The following is a 25,632-nucleotide window of genomic DNA, read 5'->3' as shown; positions in this document are numbered from 1 at the left end:
ATTTGTGACCAATTAGCTTTTATTTTTCTTTGATTTTTTTAATCATTAGATAAGGTCCAATACGTGCATAATTAACATTCCTAAAGAACATATCTGCATTTTCACTATAAATAAGAAGTGTGTTATAAGGCCTGCTTAACAATTGTTTGACTCTTTAGATCATACGATGAGCATCTTTGTGAGAAGCATTTGTTGTTAGAAAGTGCATAGTAAAGAGAACGAAGACTTTAGAAAGTATCACTCACTTAGGTTTGGAGAATGCAGTCTGGCTTAGAATCAGATTGCAAATGGCTCACTCTATCCCATTGGAGTTTTGGAATATTTAGCCACTTTAGACGTTCTTGCTCCGTTGTTTTGTGTTTAACACTTCCTTAACTGAGTAACAGGAATGAGAATAGGGCCATAATTTCTGGTTCCAGCAAAATTTCTAAGAGTGAACGGGTCTACAAAATGGCAAAATGATCCAATAAAGCTCAGTTTGTTTTAAGTGCAGGGTGAACAATTCCAACCTGGTCCTAAAATTGCTCCATTTCAAAACTAAGTTGCTTTTGGAGGTCATTTTGAATGCAATGCTAAACCATTTCAAACATGGATAACTGACATTCCTCCAAAAACAAATGGGAAGTAGAACACCATCCTATGTGGTGTTATCCCAAGAATAACGAATAGGTTTTTGATCATTCTACAGCTTTCAAAAATAAGTTGTCTTTTTAAATACTGAGGCCTAGAAATTCATTGATGCCGCGCCCTTTTTACGCCTAAATGTCCAGTATTGTGGGTGGCATGTGCATGCACATTACGTAGCAGAAGTGCAACGCCCGCCATATTGGCAACAGCTCCCGTATAGGCGTCCAGGGCTCTATGCATAGCAACAACGGCCCAGAATTTCCTGGAGTCTTGCACCATTGGAATGCCGCATCTATGGCATTAGATTTGTTTTACACAGTAAAAGTCCCAGGAAAGTATGGCATGAGTGAGTTACGCCATTATTTACGGCGCACCATAATTTCCTGGGACTTTTGCGGCGCTCTGTCCATACCCTTGCTGAACCCCGAGCAAAATTGGTCATAGCTCTGCCCCCCTCCCAGTTAAGTCAATGGCAATCGCAAAGTTCCTTGATTTATGCCGGCTTTCCCGCCGCTGGCACTTAGACTGCAAAATAAAGGCACAGGTGAATGTATTTAAATTTAAGGGTTCAAAATTTGTAACTGGACCTCATTGAATAATTCCAGTGAGCTGCAGGCGCCTGTCAAGGCAGCCTGCTGGTTTCCTCTGGACCAATTTGAGCTGGCTGTGCTTTTAGTACGAATTCTAGCCATTTAGCCAATTAAGCAGTGTGCATTGCATGGTAAATTCACATACACAAAGCATGAACTTTTAAATACAAATTATAGGACTGTCAACCTCCAGATGTTGGATTGCACATAAGACCATTTTATTCCCGATTGATCATCTGTTACCATAACATTAATCCAGCAGGTATGTAACTAGCTGTGAGATTAAGGCAGTGTGGGTTTCATTTAAAAATATTGTTCTACTAGAATTAGAGTCAAATCTGCAAACAGAAGATTGGCTGGGTTATGGTAACTGGACACACGCGGTTACTTCGACAATCTTATTTGATGTTCGGTGTCAGCTGCACACTCTCTGAGGTAGCTCTGGTTTAAACGGACTTTTTTTTAATACATTGAAAAGCATCAAAACATATTTGCAAGATAAGAGTCAAACTGAACATTTGAATCAAATCTGGGTTTTTTTTTGCTAAAGCATCATATTCACCAACAATTCTCAATTTGTTAATTCTGTGACCTAGTCCTATTTCTAACTAAGACCAAGTAATTAGTTGGATTCTGGTTTTGCTGATCCAGTTTGAGCAAAATGAACCTACTGAAATGGTCTTCATCTCTGCACACCCCGATATAAAGTGATAAGATTTTATATTGCAACCATGTAAGGTTGGACCAGATTGATTTCTGATCCCTCAGGCAAGATTTACCATCAAAAACAAGATTGGTCTCCTCCCTAGATGTTATATGTTCCTCATTTTGCTTTGTATCCGCACTTTGTTCTTTGTTTCTTGCTCCATTACCCTCCTCTATCCATCAGTCATTCTTTGCTTTCATGATCAGAAACAATAATTCCAGCATATCAAATTATAGCAGCAATAAAATGAAGATCAGAATTCCACATTTGTACAAAACATTGATCTGAATTTTAATACAAGTAACATTGCCTTTAGCTAAATTATATTCACTTAGGAGACACAGAAGCCTTGAAAACAAATCAGAAATTAACTTGGTCCAGCCTATATATAAAAAGATTGTGATTACCAGGCAAAAGATTGTTAAAAAAAATTGTAATAATGATATTTTAATCTGTGGGACTTGAACTCTTCAGAGCTTAAACTCTTTGGCATCCCCAGAGAATATTTCCATTTAAATGTGAAAATACTTTTTAAGTGGAAAGAGCAGTCTGGTGAAAACAAAGGGTTGAGGCAAAGTCTTGCGCAATACAAGCATGAACTGTTGTATTAGTTCTTCCTGGCCCACGAAGTTGTAAAACCAATGTTTTTGGCAGGTTTTGTGAGTTTTGACAATCCTGCCAGTGCCCAGGCTGCCATCCAGGCAATGAATGGTTTTCAGATTGGCATGAAGAGGCTGAAAGTGCAGCTCAAGAGGCCGAAAGATGCCAACCGCCCTTACTGAACCGCTACAACTCAACTGAGACTTGAGAGCTATTACAGGTAATTTCCAGACTTTCTGATAGCTTTATATAATCGTGTATCTATTGTGGTATCTATTTTAGCAACCCTCATTGACATTTTAACCTCTGGTGCCTATTATTTGTATGAATTAGATCCATTCATGACCATCACTTCTAAGGCTAATATTTCACTGAACAATGGGGTTAAACTAACATTCCCATAGTCTTCAAAATTCCAATTCTTTTTAAAATGGATATCAGACCGATGGCCATTTACAATGATGTCTATCAACTGACTTTTAAAACTAAAAGGCCTGTGTAAACTTTACAGATATCAAATTCAGATACAGTCAATGCTAGTTAATGCAGCTGATATAAATAGGAATATTCATAGGGAACATTTTCGCAGATGGCAGTAATTAGTAATATCTTTAAACCACAGCATTGCTCAGTTGGGGTGATCTGATAAATGAAACAATTCAGTTTTACCAGGGTGTCCTCATTAACAGTCTTTAGTTGCACTTCGAAAAAGTCCAGGTTATATGCAACTTATGGGCCTAGAAATTAGTTGAAGCCACATCCATTTTACAGGCATAATATGGGCACCTAAGCATCTAATATGGTAGGTGGCTTGTGCGCACATTCTGTGTCATATGTCCGCCGCCATCATATTGGTAAAGGCTTCAGTATAGGTGTCCATGGCCCACGCCTGAAACAGGCATTAGCCACTTTGCATATGTAAATAGGGAACCTAATGTCTGTTTCAGGACACCTTCCCAAAATTGGGCTGCACTGCGCGCAGCCAGTGCTGGGCCTGCTGCGTTCCGGGTGACCAAGTCTACATGAGGCCTAACTTTGGTGGCCTCCACCACAAAAGGGTAACTTTGTAAAAAAAAATACTTACCTGAAAGTGGATCTGGGAAGTGTAGGCGTGCCACAGCAGTCTCAAAGACCGTTGCCGGCCCCTACTCAACTCCCTCCCAATTGGACCAACCTGAGGGCTGCTGCCAGCAACGTGGCCTAAAATGTAAATGCTCCGCCGGTGAATTTGCCAGTCTGTTTTAAATGAGGCCTGAGGCCCAATATCAAGTGGGCCTCGGGCTTTCCTGTTCCACTGCAGGGATCGTTCCCTGTGCCCAGTTCGTGCCGGCAGGGAACACTACCATGTTCTCTTGACCATAATTTAAATTTTCTCAGTAGAGGTCCACAAGGTGTAATTCATGAGGGTGTTTGGATGTTAGGTGCAAAAGATAATGTTAATTAGCTTAGGTAGGAAATTCTAGTGAATTGTTAAGTTGTAACCACTTGCACAAATACTGATCCTTTGCTGTTTTGAATGTCATAAAATTATATTTCTTTTATTATTGTCTAACATTAAGTAGGACAGTTGTCTGTGAGAGGACAGGGAAACTAAATGGGTGAAAGGCCCTTTCATATGTTTAAGTATCTCAACAGAAAAGAATGATGTCCTTGGTTACCTGTAGGCTGGACATTTCCTGCCGTCGATAACAAGGAGGGTATCATGAATGGAGAGAGTAACACAGTAGAACTATTTCTTATCAAATTGTCACTATTTCAGGATGTCACTATTTAATCAGATCGAGAGCTAACACACAGTTACTGACCAGTGTTGAGAAAACAACAAATTCAGAGGACAAGCGGCTCAATTAGAAATTGCTGCACTCTTACCGTCAATTTAAAAGAGTCTTCACCTCAAACTGTTCTACATTGCCGAAGTCTTCAGGTGGTGAGCCTCACCTCAAACTGACTTCATACTTCACAAGGAGGATTGTGGCTGTCAGATTGCTTTACGTTAACTATACCTTTTAAAAATGCATTAAGAGGATCAATCAGTGTAGAGACAAAGTATAAGAGCTACAGCAGCACTAATAATTTTCATTGGGGCCACGATTCTTTGACAGTATTAGTATTTAGTGGTGTACTAGAGTAGTTCCACATTTGGTTTCCCCCATCAGGAGCAGAGCAGGATTTCTATGGAGTATTGCTATAGAGGGTTTCATGAACAGGGATCAAAAAATTACAACTACTGTAGCACAGGAAGCTGTACCAACAACTCGAGATAACAATGGAGGAATGAACCTTACTTGTGGCAAATAATACAGTACATCATTTTTTTACAAGAGGGTTTAGCATTATAATCAATTAATCCCATCACTTAGTATGCTGTGCCCATGACTTTGTATGAGGTAACGCAGATGAATAGCCAACTATTTGGTTCCAAAAAGTCAGATAGTCAGCGTCTGCAACATAGCATTAGCACAGCCCTACTCGTGATGGGGTCTGTGAGTTAGCTGAGTTTCCTAGCGTTACCCGGTGGAGGCAAAGTTTCATTCCAGCAAACAAAGAAACATTGGCTGGAACTTTCAACTTTGACAGGGGCATAAAGCGAGTGGTAGCAGATTGGCCGCCCAGTATAGACCCTGTCCGATGTTCCTTTCCAAAGACTTCAATGCAAAAGAAAATCGGGCAGGGTGCATAACGACTGCCAGTTTTATCTATTTCAGTGACGACCACTAGAGTCGACTTAGGAATAGCATGAGACAAACTCATCATTAGAAATCACAAAGACATGCAAAACTCACTTATCCAGCCTTACGGTTGAGCGCTCACTCTTCTAAATCTCTGACTTTTCACCTTTGGAGCCCAATATTCATGCTCTTTCTTAAAAGAGATTCACAGGGATTGAGTAGTGCAGTGGGTTATCACATGGTCCTTTCACCTCTGGGATCTTGTTGAATCCATCCCAGAAGGATGAGATGACGGTCTCCCTGTTGGCTGCAAGAGTCCTACATGAAATGATTTAGTGAATTCTCCACCCAGTTCTTAATAGTGGATGTGGGCCCACAATACACAACTGCCTCGAATTTGATACTAATTGGCACTAGATTGGCAATGTCGCTCAGAGATGTCTGCAGCTTAAAATGGAAATATCACTTTGGTGCACTTGTGGATTTTGAACACATTGGCCGGGAATTTATTTGACGCTGTTCCCACTCCACCACCATAACTTCACCAGAAGTCTGATGCATAAACGGGGTGTCCAATATATTAATGGAAGATATTGCATTAATGAGAAACATTTCGGCCGGAATTTTGCCAGCACTCAGCAGGCGGGATGGGTGGCGGGTGGTGGGTCAGCTGTTAAATTTAAAATGATTGATAGCGGGTCTGGAACCCGCGGTCAAAACGCACACTGGACTTTCCCGATGTTGGGTCTGTCTACGCTGAGCAGACCTGACAGGCAGCGGTGGGGGAGGCAATTAAAATCATTAGTGGCTTGTTTACAGCCACTTATCAATTTTTTCCCCAGCTTTTTGGATTTGACAGGTCACCCACCGGTTTCCTGCTGTGCCTAGACCTCGTCTGTGAAGCTGAGGTGGGAGGTCTGCAGCCATTGAATCAGCTGATGAATTGACAGCTTCAAATGTCAAGTCAAAGCTCCCAGCTGATTGAGATATGTTCCCTTAATCACTAGCTTCTCCAAACTGCATTTCCATTGCAGATTCAGGATGCTGCAAGTCTTTACACAAGTCTCCATCGAGTCTGACCTCATTACCTCTCCCATCATTGACAGATCACTTCTGTCATCTCTACTTCACCTGCCATCTATTCCATCAGCATTGGTGCCCTTTATACTCTCTCACCTTGGATCTCAGAATCCCACCACGATCAGCCCCAACACCAGCAGCACCAGGCACACCAGCAGCACCAACAACAACACCAACCTTCTCTGCAATCACCTGATGCTGCACAGGACACATGGCATCAGCACCCAACCACATTGCTGCCCAGGAGGCTAGGGATGGTCTCACCATGGCCATATTTACTTCACTTGATGCTGCACACCCTGGCTGCCACATGTGCGCCTGGTTGGCACCACCCCACACCAACACCATAAAGCATCCCTACAATGCCCAAGCCATTCCTTTCACACTCATCACCATTGCGGGGGGTACCGTTATGTCTCACCATTCACTGCAACTCACTTAGCCACTTCCAAAGTTGCACACAAATCTGTCCAAGCATGCAAAGTGTTGAAAATAAAGGTTTCAATGTTTGACAGCACATTAACAGAAACTTCACATGAACATTGCATAAAACACCCAAGTGCCTACTCTTGTGTGTTGTTAGTTGGTATGATTGCACTAGGATGAGGGTGAGTGTGAGGGGTGGCTAGTGAGATGGGGATGTGATAATGTAGATAGAGAGGGATGGGTGGAGGTCCAAGGTAAGTTGATGTGAGTAAGGATATGCAGGAGTAGGATAGGGAAGGCAGGGTGATGGGGATATGATGAGAGGCACAGCAGGATGAGGTGCAGTGTGGCTTTGTACTAACCTTTTTTGATCTACTGAGATCATTGAAATGTTTGCGGCATTGCAGCCTGGTTCTCCTGACCACATCCCTGCTTGTGTCCTCCTCTGCAATGTGCAACCAGGCTGCGTTGATCTCCTAGGGAGGTCTCTTCCGCCCATGGGAAAGGGAAGAGGACCTCCCAGTGTGCTGTGACTCCCTCCATATGCTTATGGAGGGAGTCATGGGAGAGCCTGGGTGCAGCCCTGCACCTCTGTGCAGTCATTGTCGGCACCTCAATGCTGTAGAACACTGACAGCACAAATGTCAAAATAAATTTGACCATGGTCCCTTTAAGGAAACCAGCTGATGATGCGTCATCAAAAAACGTCACCAGACCCACTTCCTCTAATTGGCCAGGAAACGAGCTGGGCAGGCTTAACAAGCCCAATCAGGGGAAATTCATTTCAGAGGCCGGGATGGAGACAGCAGCGGGGTCGGGATCCGCCACTGATGTCGCCTGCCACGGACCTGCCGAGGCTAGCAAAATCGTGGCCTTCATATGTGAATGCTAGAGGTCAGTGAATCTAGTTGACATTGGTTGAGTACATAACAAAATATTGCCCAAAATGTTTCTCAAGCTTGACAGAAAGCCAAAACATTTTGAGTAAGGATCTTCTTTGGATATTGGGCCTGCGAACTATTTTGTCCGGTCAGCGTAAAGAGAACAGCATAGCAATTGATTTGTGCCACAACAGATTTATGTCTGAATTGAACACTTTGACAATTCGATAATACTGAAGCAACATTACCCAAATGTGATTCCTAGCATTCAAGTGTTCAGAGATGTCAGAGCACCAGCTGTACATGCCAATGCCAGGAAGCACAAAAGAGCCTGCCTGAAAATTGTACACTTTGAGGAGAAGTAGGCATCATTCTGATCCACTACAGCAGGAGCCAAACATGTTCCTTCCATTAATGAGTAAAGAAGACAGATAACCTGGTGATGGAGGACAGCAAACTAAAATGGCGGAGATGGTTGTTGTCTGTTAATCAGTTGACCATTCAGATATTTCACTAAAGGAGTCAGTCAAATAGCATATTTTGCTATTTGTAATAGCAAATAGTAAAAGGGTTAGGAAAGGCTAGATGTTTATCAGCTCAGGTATAATAAATACAACAGATACCATATAGGATTAAACTGAGCAGCCATGTGTATGCTGCACTGTTCCAAAACATCCCTCTTTTTCTACTGCATAAAGACCCTTGTGGTAAAGATAATACCACAGTATAAGATGATAACTGTGAATGAATGTGTTTACATTTTGGCTACAACGATCTCTTTACTGAACATCTGCGAAGACGAAAGCAGTAATATTCAGTTACTTTAGGGATAAAATCAAGGAGAGCCACTGAGAGCTAATAGTAATTACCACAGATCATGTTTACCAAACTGTTCGATTTGAATTTGTGCTGATCTTATTTTTTAATTAGGTAATGCATAAAGCTTTACAAAATGTAGATCATTAAGACATTGAAAGTATACTGTACACATCATTTCACAAGTCGGTAATGAATTTTTTCCCCCCATAACTTTGGAACTTCCCCGTGGTGGCGGGGGTGGGAGAAGTAATTCTTGTTCATGGGTACCGTGAATTTTCAATCAGAATTATTACACCCACAATGCAAACTTGGAATAATGCCAAATAAATGTGTTCTCTTTTGGACAAACAGTGCTGACATGAGCATTGAATTCTTCATTCAGAACTGAATAACGAAATCCGATAAACTCGCAATACCCTGATTTAGATGCAAGCATTAAATTATTTTGTTAAATTGCTAGATAACATGGGTTGTCATGTTCAGAGCTCCATTGCTAAATCTGTTTGTGCTTGATTACATGCGAGATCCATTTCCATCAGAATAATGTAATTTTACTGAACGAGTCGTATTAAAGAGCACATCTGTCAGAGGTACAGAAGAACCGGAGTTGGATGTGAGTTTTACAAATGGCATTCATTAAGTTGAAGCAAACTGTAATATAGCAAGTCAGCAGCACAGCGAGCCAGGAAAGGAATGAACAGACGAGGGTTTCTAATGATTAGGAAAAATTGTGATTGATTGAGCCCAAATCGTAATCATCTATTTACAGAACAATTGGTTACAACATTCAGTGCAAGCTTCTTTTAGTAGCTCAGCGTACTGCTCGATCCCGAGCTGAGCTTCCTCTCCCACATCCTCTGTTATCAAGACTGCTTTCTTCCAACTGAACAACATTATCCACCTATGCCCCCACCTCTTGCCACTGCAGCAGCCCCCTCGTCCATATTTGCATCACTTCTCTAATGCTTTCCTATCCAGCCTCCTCGCCTGCAACTCATTCTCACCCACAAAATGTCCCACGCTCCCATCACTCCTTTCCTTTCTAAGCTCCACAGCCTCCTTGCGCCATGCTCAATGCCCTTGCCTATCCTACTTTCGAGATCTCCCCCGACCTTACATGCCCATGCACACCCTCAACTCCTCTAACGCTGGGTTCCTTCTTGTCCCCGAGCTGCTCTGCTGCACCACTGCTGGGCTCTCATTCAGCCAATGTGCTCCAGTCCTCTGCATGTCATTCCACTTAGCCACCTTCTCTCTGATTTCAATAACTACTTCAGATCCTTTCTTTTCAGCTGGGCCTTTGACCCGTCACCTCACCCTCTCCATACTTCATGTTTGGCATCTTCTGTTTCTCCTCCTGGGTGTAAAGCACTTTGAGATGTCTTCCTGAGTGTGAGAAATGTTATAGAAAATCAATTATTTTTGTTAATCTCTTCACTTTTTCTTAGCCTTTTACTATTTTTATTGCCTTTATTCAAAACAAAACAATTAACGAGAAGTTTAAAAATGAATGGAAGACTCTTGTTCCTATTTTAATCAGTGTTGGTGCATATTTGCACTCTTTAGGTTCCACTTTGCCCGACTCACTCCAGATCAATTTGCATCAAACTGTGAAACTCCTTACCTCCCTCAGTGTCCCCTTCCATTTACATCTGCAGGCACTTAAAGCCAAGCTTGGCTTCATCTAATCATTACTTTTTCACATATCTCCTCTCTCATTCTTTTCAACCTTGGTGGTATCCTGCATCATGGACCTTGGCCCTTGACTTACATTTTCCATTGAAAGAAGTAAGAGACAAGATGCCATGCAACAACAACTTGGATTTATATAGCACCTTTAATGAGGAAAAACATCCCAAGGCACTTCCCAGTAATGTAATCAGACAAAAATAGACGCTGAGCCAAAGAAGGTAATATTAGGAGGGGTGACTAAAAGTTTGATCAAAGAGGTAGGTTGTATGGAGGGTCTTAAAGCGAGAGAAGCGGTGGTTTAGGGAGGGAATTCCAGACGGATGAAGGCACGGCCACCAATGGTGTGGCAAAGGGAGTGGAGGATGGCAAGGCCAGAGTTGGAGGAATGCAGAGTTCTCTGATGGTTGTAGGGCTGGAGGAGGTTACAGAGATAGGGAAGGGCGAGGTCATGATGGGATTTGAACAAAAGATTCAGAATTTTAAATTGGAGGCATTGGTGGACCGGGAGCCAATGTAGTTCAGCGAGCACATGAATGATGGGTGTGCGGGACTTGATGCAGGTTAGGATGTAGGCAGCAGAGTTTAAGTTGAAGTTCATGGAGGGTGGCCAGTCAAGTCTGGAGGTGACGAAGGCATGGGTGAGGGTTTTGACAACATATGGACTGAGGCAGAAGGAAGAGACAGAAAATTAGCAGGGATTCCATCCCCAGAGAAGAATCAGAATGGCCAGCACATTCACAAAGGCAGAGTTCACAGAGATTATTACATTTGCCCACCATCCACTAAGCTATAGCCCAGGGTGTGTGGTCCAGGAGGTTGCAAAGGGGTTGCAAAATGATTGCAAATAAAAGACATTCAAAAATGGATTTTATATACGTGACCTAGGCTTGCAAGAAGATGATGGGATCAGTTCTCAGGCCTGCCTGTCACTGTAATTGCTTACCTCAATCAGCTTTGTTCATTATTTTCCAGCCAGGCTACTATGTGGAAACAAGGTGCTCTTTCTGGTGGGGTGAGAGATGCTGATCTCTTCTGGATCATTCAGATCACCCCATTTGAAATACACCCTTTCCTGATTTATTTAATTATTACTTCAAGCTTATGAATAAGCAAGAAACAGACAATCCTGTCTTCTCTGATTGAATAGGATTCAAGAAAGTGAGTAGCTTGGGTTACAGGGGAAAACATAAGAAACCAACAAAATGGAAAAAAGTTTTTGTGAACCTGTTGTCTTTGAAGGTCTTTATTTATTGTTTGAACATTTTTTTTAAAGCCCAATTTGATTAAAGTCTTTTCTGAATTAAATATGTTTCGCATGTGCTTTCACAAAGTGCCAGACAGGTGTGAAATTGTCCATGAATGAATGATAACGGTGCAGACCTGTATACAGGTTGATGCCATCCTCCTAACACTTGGTATGAATCTACACAAAGGTTTAGGCTGGTGAAAGTATTAACTTTAAGTGCTCAATTTCCTTGACAATTTGCACTTGCACGTCTCCTCAAAATACAGCTTGACGAATTGTTTGTCGTATTGCAGTTCTATTCCACGGCATTTTATTGGAAATGTGAAGAAACCAGAAAGCTGTTATTTATTAACTTACTTTTGTCCAAACTGAACAAAAATAAATCCTAGTGGGGTATTACATAAAAAGAAAAACTGTGACAGCTGGAAATCTGAAATAAAAACAGCAAGTGCTGGAAGCACTGCAGATCAATCAGCATTTTAGATGGTATCCTTCATCGGAACTGCTCTGCTGAAAGGACCCATCTGAAACATAGCCTGTCTTTCTCATCCAGATCTGCGTGACTTGCTGCTGCTGTCCAGCACTTTCTGATTTTATTGTAATACTTAAATCTTTTGTTATGAATATAGGATATCTGTTCGGTTAAGGTATTACTGATGAGCAACATAATTATCATGAAATAGAGAATAATAAAGTAGCAAAGAGTTATAGGGTAAATTCCTACTTAATGGGAGCCCAGGTTGGAGATGGAACCAAAAACACTGCAGCACCGGTTCACTGCCCTGCGCCGCCTTTGACTAAAGCTCCCCACTAGGATCATTGAATGTACCCTTATGATTAACTTTAATTTTAATGTCCTTCCTTTTTAATTATTTTAATTGATGTTGTTTAAGCAGTAAATGTTGATGACATCATTAGGCACTGACTTGAGATAATGGGTTACTGAGGTTGACAGTGCAAGAGAGTTGAAATAACACAAAGACAGATGAAATGACTGGCAGACTCTGGTGATGGTTGTATTGGTACTAGTATTAACCCTGGTGCTCAGCAACTCACACTTATTTTCAAATTTCTCCCTCTCCTCACTTCCTGCTGGGTGCGGCTCCATGAGTTGCAGCTACATGAGTTGCAGCTACTCACTGGTACCTCACCTCCAGGGGTCAATCTTCATGCATTGTTTCTGGACAGTGAGTGTTTGGTCTTAGAATTGGGGCCATCCTTCTCAAGCCCAATAGTGTCTTCACCCAATATTGATGCAAACACACTTTCCAGGATAAGTTCCTGGATAGCAATGAGGAGCAGACACTGGAAACAATTGTAGCATCCTGACAGCTGTCCTGGTTGAAATCAGTAACTCGGAAACAAATGAGATTTCAACCTGGGGCCCTTCCCAGTCTGTACAGCGCTATTCCACACTGGGCAGTATATTGCCCAACTGAGACATCAGGGGAGCCCGCCAGCTTTATTTTTAAAACTTCTCAATGCAGTTCTTAAATCTATATTGCAATCTACATATTCTTTTCTCTTATCCTGGAGAAATGACAATTCCCAGCTCTAGTAGCTTGCTGTTCATCGGACACATTTCTAAAATGACAGGCTTTCTTTTTTTGACTTCAGTGTCTACAGAAACTAGTGAAGGTGAATTTTGGCGCCGATTCTATTTTTGAGGTCAGTCATGACGGGTTATCTGTTTGAAAGGAACTTGTTTTCCTGAACTCGCATGAGTTTCCAGTAAGAGTCCCCCAGAGTGCTGTGCCTGTTTTTGAAGTACCCACGTTGAGAACCAATTTTACTCTGTCTCAGTCATTGTACTACAGCATAATGGATAATAACTGTCTGCAACCCTTAAAAATGAGAGGCTTGTCAATACCCTAGGTGGTCATTCTTGTTTCTCTAATTATTTTTAGCATATTATCTCAGAGAAAGACACAGCAGGAGAAAGGAATTTAAATAGAAGAGCTTTGTGCGGTGGTGGGACTAGAGGGTTAGAAGGGCTGGGTAGTGCGGAGTTTTGCCGATAATAAGTGTTCATTGATTAGCATATCAGTAATGTATTATAAATCATGTTATACATTTATGCAGTTTATTCAAATTGTTACAGCCATTTTAAGTTGTTATTGATTCAAAGAATGCTGAGATACTGCCAGCACCGGAAAAAAATTCAACATAACGTTTATATTTCTGGGTGTGACATTTCCCACTTCCCACACCAGCCATTTTATAATTTATTTGAATAGGTTTATCAATTTAGCGCTGTTTGGTATTATGGGCAATTTCTAAACTCATTTAATATAGAATTTACAACTTAGAGACTGAGGAAACTCCTCATTATTCAAACCCAGATCACAAAGGCCAAAGTCTGACACATTGCAGTAGTCTCTCCTTCAAGCTTCCTTCCCGCCTCGCAATTAGTATCGGGGCCATTGTGCCACCCAATGTTTATATAGATTTTATACTAGATTTGCTTCGCAATTTGGGGTCGATTTTCACTTACTGAAATTGGTGTTAATGGGGTAGTAACAGCCTCAAAATGAGGTCAGTGGACTTACCACCCCATCAACGACCATGATTGGCCCACTGGCATTTTGACAGGGGCTTACTGCTGGACAGCTGAAGTGCCTGTCTGTTTCAGGCAGTAGGCTCCTTTAAATATGCAAATGAGGGTCCTATGACATACGCAGGAGCCCTGATTAGGAGAGAACTGATGGGAACTTGCGCCATGCGCTCGCCGATCAGTTGCACAGGCGGTGGAGCCAAAGATGCCCAGCAAAGGTAAGCTTTCAATTACTTTTGTGGGGCCAGGAGAAGCAGGCCCAATATTAGCCAGCCTGCATCTGGCAAGCTGAATCAGGACGCCTGTTTGGCTCGCTGGAAATGAGGCCGGGGCCTGCAAATCGCAGCTGCCTCTTCCTGGCCAGAACTGGCAACCAGCCGGCACAAGAATCAAAATCGACCTTCATTTCTAATTAGGCTGATTTTTGTTAGCAGATTGACGTCACAATCTAGAGCCTCACAAACATAGTGCCATCAGTAGTTTCTCAAATCACCCCTAGCTTCTACTATGGCCAGTGTGTTCAATAACTTCCCATGATTGGCAGCTGCTTACAAATATTTTCAACCTGTAGTCGAAACCCTAGGCAACAGGCACTTGAACACAGCAGGACAGCAACACAGAAGTAGCTGTTTTATCATTTTGAGGAATACCACTGCAATGATTTACAATACTGTTAACATAGAAACATAGAAGATAGGAGCAGGAGTAGGCCATTCGGCCCCTCGAGCCTGCTCCGCCATTCAATGAGATCATGGCTGATCATCCAAATTCAGTACCCTGTCCCTGCCTTCTCCCCATATCCCTTGATCCCCTTAGCCTTAAGAAATATATCCAACTCCTTCTTGAATATATTTAATGAACTGGCCTCCACCACCCTCTGTGGCAGAGAATTCCACAGGTTCACCACTCTCTGGGTGAAGAAATTCCTCCTCATTTCAGTCCTAAATGGCTTACCCCTTATCCTTAGACTATGACCCCTGGTTCTGGACTCCCCGGCCATTGGAAACATCCTTCCTGCATCTAGTCTGTCCAGGCCTGACAGAATTTTATAGGTTTCGATGAGATCCCCTCTCAATCTTCTAAACTCCAGTGAGTATGAGCCCAATCGACACAATCTCTCCTCATACGTCATTCCTGCCATCCCAGGTATCAGCCTGGTGAATCTTCGCTGCACTCCCTCCATGGCAAGAACGTCCTTCCTCAGATAAGGCGACCAAAACTGCACACAATACTCAAGGTGCGGTCTCACCAAGGCCCTGTACAACTGTAGCAAGACATCCTTGTTCCTGTACTGGAACCCTCTTGCTACGAAGGCCAACATACCATTTGCCTTCTTAACCGCCTGCTGCACCTGCATGCTTACCTTCAGCGACTGGTGCACAAGAACACCCAGGTCTCTTTGCACTTCCCCTTCTCCCAATCTATTGCCATACAAATAATAGTCTGCCTTCCTGTTTTTGCCACCAAAGTGGATAACCTCACATTTATCCACATTATAGTGCATTTGCTATATTTCTGCCCAATCACCCAACCTGTCCAAATCGTACTGGAATTTCACGACATCCTCCTCACAGCATACTCTCCCACCCAGCTTTGTGTCGTCTGCAAATCTGGAGATATTACATCCAATTCCCTCGTCCAGATCATTACTATATATTGTGAACAGCTGGGGTCCTAGGACCGATCCTTGCAGTACCCCACTAGTCACTGCCTGCCACTCGGAATAAGACCCGTTTATTCCAACTCTTTGCTTTCTATCCGCCAACCAGTTCTCTATCCAAGTCAATACCTTGCCTACAATCCCATGTGCCTTAATTTTGCACGCTAATCTCTTATGCGGGACCTTATCGAAAGCCTTCTGAAAGTCCAAATACACCACATCCACTGGTTCTCCCTTATCTATTTTACCAGTTACATCCTCAAAAAATTCCAGTAGGTTAGTCAAGCACGATTTACCTTTTGTAAATCCATGTTGACTTTGTCTGATCCCGTCACTGCTTTCCAAGTGCTCTGCTATTACATCTTTTATAATGGACTCTAGCATTTTCCCCACTACCGATGTCAGGCTTTTTCTCTACCACCTTTTTTGAATAGTGGGGTAACATTAGCTACCCTCCAATTCATGGGTACTGTTCCAGAGTCTATCGAGTTCTGGAAGATGACCAGCAATGCATCTACTATTTCTAGGGCCACTTCCTTAAGTACCCTAGGATGTAGATTATCAGGCCCTGGGGATTTATCGGCCTTCAGACCCATCAATTTTCCTAACACCATTTCCCTACAAATACTGATTTCTTTCAGTTCCACCCTCTCATTAGACCCTATGTTCCCCAGCATCTCTGGGAGGTTATTTGTGTCCTCCTTTGTGAAGACAGAACCAAAATATGTATTTAGTTGGTCTGCCATTTCTTTGTTCCCCATTATAAATTCCCCTGATTTTGACTGCAAGGGACCTACGCTTGACTTCACCAATCTTTTTCTCTTCACATATCTATAAATGCTTTTACAGTCAGTTTTTATGTTCCCTGCAAGCTTACTCTCATATTCTATTTTCCCCTTCTTAATTAATCCCTTTGTCCTCCTTTGTTGAATCCTAAACTGCTCCCAATCCTCAGGATTATTGCTTTTTCTTTTAAACGTTCTCGGCTTATAAGATACTCGACTTTCTGAATAAATAATTTTCTGTACATTTCTAAAGATTAATACCGTAAAAGTGGAAATAGAGACATGTACACAAGCAAGGTACATTTCTTAAATCACAGTATGCTGAGAATTAACTGGAAGATATCAATCTTTCATTTTTGATTTGATGCTGACACGGTACTGCAGGCCTCAAAGGGCTTTTAAAAGCTTTATATTTAAAATGTCAAGTCAATGACTGTGGTGTTCATTTTAAAACATGAAGAAAGATCTATCCCTGCTGTGCTCATTTCTGTTGACGCCAGGAATGAGGAATTCTAAAACATGGAGGTTTGAAAGAGTTTTTTTTGTTCAGTGGGATGGCATAATAGACTTGATGGCTCACAGGTAGTAAACTGTAAATGATTATTTCTGTGAGCGGAGGGGTCTGGAATGGTAGCAGTCGCACAGCATGAATGGAGATTCAGACCAACTAGTGTCCATTAACCCGCTCACTAAGCAAAACTAGGATTTTGGGAATGGGTGTGGGAAAGTAAACCATTTAAGCTATCCACTATTTAGAATAGCAACAGCACTGACAGAGTGAGGGAGCAATTAAGAAAGGACGCATTTGGAGAGAGGATACATATCGGGAGGTGACAACAAAAGAACTATCCAGTGGCCGAGGGCCTGGTCAAGAATTGTAAAATTCCAAATGTGAGATTTTCAGCCACATGTACACCCCATACTCAAGGCATGTCTGCATCAAAAATAATCCCTTTCAAAATATAGACATTCTTCTATTATAAATAAAAAAGGGAAAATTTCCTGCTGTCAGAAGCCTTGCCTGAAGTATAAAGCTGGAAAATTACCCCATTGCCATTTTATGCCCTTTCCCTCTAAACTAGTCCTATTTCAGTTTTATTTTAGTTTTTATATATCATATTTTGGGGTGCTTTTTGTCTTCAGTGCTTTTTGGCACAAAGTCCTATGTGCTAGGAACACGTATCAGGATTTTGGGCGTGCATTCTCCACATTTTTCCATCTAGTAAAAATCATGGATGAAAATTCACAGGGGCACGCACCTGACTACTGCTGGCACACAATACTCTGTACCATGAGTGTACCTTTTATGTTAATATACATATAATCATTTTGGTTTTTTATATCAATTTTTTTTTAAGCATAAAGGTCAAAGCTACTCTTCCAGTCTCCCTACCAGGTCTTCCATTGTACCAGTTAGTGAACCACAGCTTCATATTCCTGCTCCCCTGCACCCTAACCCCAGTTTGCTGGCAGTACACAGTGCGTGGCCAGATACATTAGGCTTACTGCCCATTTGCATCATTCTTTCCTAAATCAACAATGCCGTGAGGTTGGGGCAAGACTTTTGCTATATAAAGTTCAAATAAAATTAAAGTTGTTTCAAAAGTACAAGGCCCAACTAAATTTTTATTTAAAAAGTGAACAGTACAGTTACTTGTAAAGGCACAAAGTAGTCTAATTAGACTAAAGGATGCCATTTCCAGTCACAGTGCTTCCAGACACTCAAAACTCTGAACCTTAGTTATGATGATTTTCCTTTGTCCTCAGCTGTAACAGCTTGATATTGGGAATTACAGGAGCAAAGAGATTTGGGAGTCCATTTGCACTGATCACTAAAACTAGTGCACTGGTACAAAAAAGCAATCAATATGGTGAATCAAATGTTTGCTTTTATCTCAAGGGAGCAGGAATACAAATGTTAGGAGGTGATGCTTCATTTGTACAGTCTTGGTCAGAAACTACTTGGAGCATTTTGTTCAGTTTTTGGGCACCCCACCTCATGATTTTGAACACCTCTATTAAATCTCCCCTTTACCTTGTCTGCTCTAAAGAGAACAACCCCAGATTCTCCAGTCTCTCAACGTAACTGAAGTCCCTCATCCCTGGTACCATTCTAGTATATCTCCTCTGAACCCTCTCTAAGGCCTTGACATCCTTCCTAAAGTGTGGTGCTCAGAATTGGACACTGTACTCCAGCTGGGGCCTAACCAGTGATTTATAAATGTTCAGCATAAGTTCCTTCCTTTTGTACTCTATGCCACTGCTTATAAAGCCAAGGGTCCCATATGTCTTTTTAACAGCCTTCTCAACTTGTCCTGCCACCTTCAAAAATGTGTGTACATACACCCCCAGGTCACTCTGTTCCTGCACCCCATTTAAAATTGTACCATTTAGTTCATGTTGCCACTCCCCATTCTTCCTACCAAAATGTATCACTTCACTATTCTCTGCATTAAACTTCATCTGCACCAGTCTGTCTGTGTGCTCCTGATATCTGTTACTACCCTCCTCAATGCTTACTACATTTACGAGTTTCGTGTCATCTGCAAACTTTGAAATTATGCCCTGTATATGTAAGTCCAGGTCATTAATATATATCAAAAAGAGCAGTGGTCCTAACACCAACCCCTGGGGAACACCACTGTATACTTCCCTCCAGTCTGAAAAACAACCATTCACCACTACTCTCTGCTTTCTGTCCCTTAGCCAATTTTGTACCCACGCTGCCACTGTCCCTTTAATCTCATGGGCTTCAATTTTGCTAATAACTCTATTATGTGCAACTGCATCAAAACTACATCCTGTCTATTTAAGTTGCAAGCTAATAAAAAAAGAGTTGGGTATAGAAGTGGTACTTTAACTACTTTAACAAAGGAGGACAAAGGGATTAATTAAGAAAGGGAAAATAGAATATGAGAGTAAGCTTTCAGGGAACATAAAAACTGACTGTAAAAGCTTTTATAGATATGTGAAGAGAAAAAGATTGGTGAAGTCAAGCATAGGTCCCTTGCAGCCAGAATCAGGGGAATTTATAACGGGGAACAAAGAAATGGCAGACCAATTAAATACGTATTTTGGTTCTGTCTTCACAAAGGAGGACACAAATACCCTCCCAGAGATGTCGGGGAACATAGGGTCTGATGAAAGGGAGGAACTGAAAGAAATCAGTATTTGTAGGGAAATGGTGTTAGGGAAATTGATGGGATTGAAGGCCGATAAATCCCCAGGGCCTGATAATCTACATCCTAGGGTACATAAGGAAGTGGCCCTAAAAATAGTAGATGCATTGCTGCTCATCTTCCAGAACTCGATAGACTCTAGAACAGTACCCATGGATTGGCGGGTAGCTAATGTTACCCCACTATTCAAAAAAGGTGGTAGAGAGAAAATGGGGAATTACAGACCGGTAAGCCTGACATCGGTAGTGGGGAAAATGCTAGAGTCCATTTTAAAAGATGTAATAGCAGAGCACTTGGACAACAGTGACAGGATCGGACAAAGTCAACATGGATTTACAAAAGGTAAATCGTGCTTGACTAATCTACTGGAATTTTTTGAGGATGTAACTGATAAAATAGATAAGGGAGAACCAGTGGATGTGGTGTATTTGGACTTTCAGAAGGCTTTCGATAAGGTCCTGCATAAGAGATTAGCGTGTCAAGTTAAGGCACATGGGATTGGGGCAAGGTATTGACTTGGATAGAGAACTGGTTGGCAGACAGAAAGCAAAGAGTTGGAATAAACGTCTCTTTTTCCGAGTGGCAGGCAGTGACTAGTGGGGTACCGCAGGGATCGGTCCTTGGACCCCGGCTATTCACAATATATATTAATGATCTAGACAAGGGAACTAGATGTAATATCTCCAAATTTGCAGATGACACAAAGCTGGGTGGGCGTGTGTGCTGTGAGGAGGATGCCGAGAAACTCCAGGATGATTTGGACAGGTTGGGTGATTGGGCAAAAGCATGGCAGATGCAATATAACGTGGATAAATGTGAGGTTATCCACTTTGGTGGCAAAAACAGGAAGGCAGATTATTATCTGAATGGCAATAGATTGGGAGAAGGGGAAGTGCAACGAGACCTTGTGCACCAGTCGCTGAAGGTAAGCACGCAGGTGCAGCAGGCGGTTAAGAAGGCAAATGGTATGTTGGCCTTCGCAGCAAGAGGGTTTGAGTACAGGAACAAGGATGTCTTGCTGCAGTTATACAGGGCCTTGGTGAGACCACACCTTGAGTATTGTGTGTAGTTTTGGTCGCCTTATCTGAGGAAGGATGTTCTTGCCATGGAAGGAGTTCAGCGAAGATTCACCAGGCTAATACCTGGGATGGCAGGAATGATGTATGAGGAGAGATTGGGTCGATTGGGCTTGTACTCGCTGGAGTTTAGAAGAATGAGAGGAGATCTCATTGAAACTTATAAAATTCTGACAGGACTGGACAGACTAGATGCAGGAAGGATGTTCCCGATGGTCGGGGAGTCCAGAACCAGGGGTCACAGTCTAAGGATAAGGCGTAGGCCATTTAGGACAGAAATGAGAAGGAATTTCTTCACCCAGAGAGTGGTGAACCTGTGGAATTCTCTACCACAGAAGGCAGTAGAGGCCAATACATTAAATATATTCAAGAAGGAGTTGGATATATTTCTTAAGGCTAAAGGGATCAAGGGGTATGGGGAGAAAGCAGGGACTGGGTACTGAATTTGGATGATCAGCCATGATCGCACTGAATGGCGGAGCAGGCTCGAGGGGCCGAATGGCCTACTCCTGCTCCTATCTTCTATGTTTCTATGTTACGTAAATAGACACTCTTGATTTAGAACCTGCACAATAAAACATCTTTCAAAAGAAACACAATGCACACAAAGAAATGATTCCCTTTGGTGAGGGAATCCAGAACAAGGGGGCATAATCTTAAAATTAGAGCTAGGCCATTCAAGAGTGAAATCAGGAAGCACTTTTTCACACAACTGGTAGTGGAATTCTGGAACTCTCTCTCAAATGGCTGTGGATGCTGGGTCAATTGAAATTTCAAGACTGAGAACGGCAGATTTTTGTACGGTATGGGTATTAAGTGATTATGGAACAAATGCAGGTAAATGGAGTTGAAGTATAGATCACCAATGATCTAAGTGAATGGTGGAACATGCCCGAGGGGCTGAATGGTCTACTCCTGTTCCTAAGTTCCTAAACATGAAGCAGTCCTAATGGTAGCAAACTGTGTGGGCATGAGTGAGCTCTCGGGGGAAATTATGGGAATGATTGGGGAGGAGCCATAAAAAGAATGTGGAAGTGCCAGTATAGTATTACAATTGTTCCCTCAGAAGAACAGGCCAGTTCTCAATGAGTAGCCTTGGCCATCCAATTTGTGTCAAAGTCAATGAGCTGGGAGCAGGCTGGCTGCTCCCAGGCGGGATTATAATGGGTGTCTTCTATCTATTTTATATCTTTAAAAGGATATTCTGATGAGTCCATTAAATGTTTGTATTGGCATAAAGGTAAAATTCTGCTTCTAAATTATTCAAGCATTGCTTGTAATTTAAATTTACGTTCTCGTTTATCATTTTGGCCTTTGTTGGATCTGTGAAGAAAAGCGTCACATTGGTAGATTGCCCTGGGAGCAATCACTGCTAGTAACTAAGCTGCTCTTCACGGATGATCTTTGTAGAATTCATATAAGACGTGACTAAAATGTGTATTCAAATAATTAAGATAGGTACTAGACAGAAAGTTTTGCTTTTCTTAGAGGGTTGTCACACTTTATAATAATTGGTAAGTGGGTATGCGACACACCATTAAGAGACTTAACAATTTCTTGAGAAACGAAGATGTTGGGGTGTATCAAGGTGTGTGTATATATAAGGGGTCCTTAAACTGATTGCAGCATCCCTACCTCTACCCTGGCTAAGAGCAGCTAACTCCACCCAGTCCAGGGGCCTTCCTGTTCTGTATGGCCCAGTTCCACACTGGGCAATGCAGCTATCAAATGAGCCATTAGAATAGCATCTTCAATTTCTATTTAATACTAATAAAGCTTAGTTCTTCATACTGTATTGGGAAATGCATTCATAAAAGTATTTTCAAAAGAATACATTTACATTCTCCTTTGCTCCTTGTATCTGAGAAGAATTATGATGCGATACCAAATAACTCCAAAATATCGGCACCTGTGGTTAAAAGGTTGATACAAAGCAACTAATTCATTCATTTGTAAACTTATACTGAGCCGATATATATGCTGATGATATTTTCCAAATGCAGTCAGGCCAAGTGAGAATATGACTCTCTCTTTCTTTATGTAATCATTCGGGCTTTTAAGACAAAACACTTTTAACATGCGATACAGAGGTTGAACTGGTCAGTGAGAGAATACTAATAAGGAAGCCAGATCTACCGAGATGATTAAAAAGAGATAGGGCAACTCCAACTCTTGTCCTTCCTGGAGCCAACTCGGGATTGAAGAATTCCTAGCCACTGCTATTTCTTTCATTGAAGTGAAGTTGGCTCAGGCAGCAGACAAAGGATTGGAAATGTTCTGCTTTAAGTTCTTTTTTCCTGTGTCATTGTAATTTTGTTTTGATTTGCGAGTGTTATTTTTCTGATGAGTATATATGAACAATTATTTTCTTTCTCATTTGATGAACAGCCCATTAGCCGGGACTCTATGAATTTGAGATGCAAGTCTGTTATAATGGGTGAAAAATTGAAATGTTACACTGTAACCGATGTCTGTCTGCTGTCATGCACTTAATCATGGTTTCTTTAGCATCCACTGCATACATTACATTACTGTTAACCATGTGTCTGTAATTTTATATGCCTTTGCAAGGCTTCATCCATCTCCTTAAGTTTGTTTTCTTGTTTTTCAATTGCAAGTATTGCTTTTGACTGATGCTGTGTTTGGTACTTTTCCCCCTCCAAAAAACAAAAATTCTTTTCTTCTTTTGTCATTCGATCAAAAACCAAACCAAGCAGAGACAGTCATAACCCGCAGTCTCAGGCTGTAGGAAAAGTATCCATAACAATGAAATGGAGAAAACGGTCCAGTGCGTAAGTTCTGTCAACTAGAAGTTAAAGTGTGATCTGATGGCGTCATGTAACAAGCTCAACGATTGGTTGCATGACATGCCGTCAAGTTTCGTGGAGGTGCTGTGAAAGCATTTTTCTTGGATGTTGTATCAGTTAATGATTGGCCAGTCATGATCACATGTGCCTTTTGACTGTGTGCTGCCACTATCCTTGCTGTGCTCATTTTAGTTTAGTGTTTGCGGTGGTTCTTTTAATAATAATTTATTTATTTTTTTAAATTTTCTTTTAGTCCTGTCAGCTTTCTTCGCTTCTTTAGATGTCACATAAAACATTGATTCCCAATCCTTTTAAAAAAAAAAAAATACAAATGAGGTTTAACTGTATAATAAAATGTGTGGTTGATTTCTTTGCACTGAAAATATTGTGATTTGTTTATTTTTTGGAGTAGGGGGCCTTTTTCATTTGAAGTGTGTAGGACAAAAAAAATAGTTGGACACTAGCAGTTGTAAACCCAAACTTACACAAACAAGATCAAAACGGCCGATACGTGCCTAATAATTCCAGCAATTTCAGATTCATTTTCAGTAGTATGTAAAAACATTCAGAATAAAAGTGCTTTTTTTGTGCAACTGAAAAAGGGTCCTTTGAAATTGTTTTTTTATTTTCGCTGTTGTAATTGTTCGATTGCTGTGTACGGTTTGCTCTTTGTCTAACCAACAGTGTGGGAACCTGCCAGCATGGATTGATATTCCGCATGTCACTTCCACTAAAGTGGATCATTGCAGTTCTAGTTTCTATTGTTTTAAAACTGTAAGCAGAATCTGCCTGCTAGCTGTAGACAGAACTGCTGTAAGATTCTTCTTTGGATTAATATTATCTCTAATGTTTAATATAACATTGCACTTTTTAAAAGATGTAATACAGATTCTTAAAGAGACAGTATCCCTGCTTTTTGTGGTCAACCCAGGCTGAATGCCAAAACTGTCAATAATCAACTCTTTTAAGCATATCTTTTCAGATACCACAGCCTTCTCAAAGTGTTCTGTGATTTCTAGCCTTCTCTCCCGTCCTACCTCTATTTTTCAATGTACTGTACCTTTTGCTTTGGGCCTCTATAGGGGCTGCAGCACCTCCTCTCCCTGATCAAAGGGTGAGTGGAGAGCTGTTCCAAAGCTTCCCTTGGCATCAATCTATAAGCGGGTGCAAGCAGCCATAGTGATTTTCCCTAAATTTGCCTTTCACTGGTTTAAGCTTTACCAGCTTATCCTACTCTTAATGCTGAAGTAATGCTCCAGATTTAGCTTTTATAAGTCATATATATGTTTTTAGTATGTTTTATATACCTCTATAAGGCCCCTTCTCAGTCATCTCCTTTCAAGGCTGAAGTGTTCAAAATTCCTCAGTCTTTCTTTATAACTCAATCTTCTGAAACCAGAATCAGCCTTGTGGCTCTCGTCTGTATCATCTCCAGGCTTAAATTCCTCCCTTACATCTCCATGACCAAACTGGACACAGTTTTCAAGGTGAGGTCTCGCATAAATTTTCAACACATAATTCTCCAACTTGTACTGATTTAACAACATACTTCAGCAGTCTATTTGCTTTGTTGATTGCTACTTCAGTCGAACTGACAGCAGCAGCTGATTGAGGAACTCCACATGTGGTCCTGTCGAGCTGCCTGCCCTTAGTTGTAACCCACTACAATCCTGCACATTCATGACTGGTTAATTTAATACTCACTGAAAGACTCACACAATGTCATTTTTCTGTCATATATATTGTGTGCTAATGCTGAATTTAGTTAAATACATAGTTACATAGTATTCACAGCACAGAAACAGGCCATTCGGCCCAACAGGTCCATGCTGGTGTTTATGCTCCACAGGAGCCTCCTCCCACTCTTCTGTATCTAACCTCATCAACATATCCTTCTATTCCTTTCTCCCTCATGTGTTTATCTGGCTTCCCCTAAAATGCATCTGTGCTAGTCGCCACAACTACTCCTTGTGGTAGCAAGTTCCACATTCTAACCACTCTCTGAGTAAAGAAGTTTCTCCTGAAATAACTTTTGGATTTATTAGTGACTATCTTATACTTATGGCCCATAATACAAGGGCTTTATCAATGCAGAAATTATCTGAGCACTTACTTTGCTCAACAAAAAAATAGCTCTTTTATATTCAAATCATAAATTTAAAATACACACACATATATATCTATTATATAAACCATTTAATATTTTGAAAAGGCTGAAGGGTCACAAAAAGTATG

At 41.5% G+C, this 25,632-nt stretch overlaps 1 protein-coding gene and 1 long non-coding RNA gene across 7 annotated transcripts in view; one reads left to right on the top strand and one right to left on the bottom strand.

The window, feature by feature from the left end:
- The window catches only part of LOC147123508 (uncharacterized), a 46,195-nt gene extending 36,422 nt beyond the window's left edge, over positions 1-9,773 (bottom strand). For both annotated transcript variants that reach the window (XR_015074642.1, XR_015074644.1), the window contains exons 1-2: positions 5,307-9,773; positions 4,393-4,526 (exon numbers count right to left, since the gene is read on the bottom strand). This is a non-coding gene — a long non-coding RNA (uncharacterized LOC147123508). The remainder of the gene's footprint in view (positions 1-4,392; positions 4,527-5,306) is intronic.
- Positions 1-25,632, top strand: part of celf4 (CUGBP, Elav-like family member 4) — a 635,318-nt gene that overhangs the window by 609,042 nt on the left and 644 nt on the right. For all 5 annotated transcript variants that reach the window (XM_085973941.1, XM_085973949.1, XM_085973954.1 and 2 more), the window contains one exon: positions 2,578-2,743. In XM_085973941.1, coding sequence (XP_085830067.1) covers positions 2,578-2,705 — 128 coding nt within the window. In that variant the 3' untranslated portion in view covers positions 2,706-2,743. The remainder of the gene's footprint in view (positions 1-2,577; positions 2,744-25,632) is intronic.

Source organism: Somniosus microcephalus, chromosome 2 (genome assembly GCF_052327205.1).
Source record: "Somniosus microcephalus isolate GS21.2 chromosome 2, FLI_Smic_1.0, whole genome shotgun sequence".
NCBI classification, from domain to species: Eukaryota; Metazoa; Chordata; class Chondrichthyes; order Squaliformes; family Somniosidae; genus Somniosus; species Somniosus microcephalus.
The sequence above is the reverse complement of the archived record's forward strand: the minus strand, read 5'-3'. Positions and strand labels throughout refer to the sequence as shown.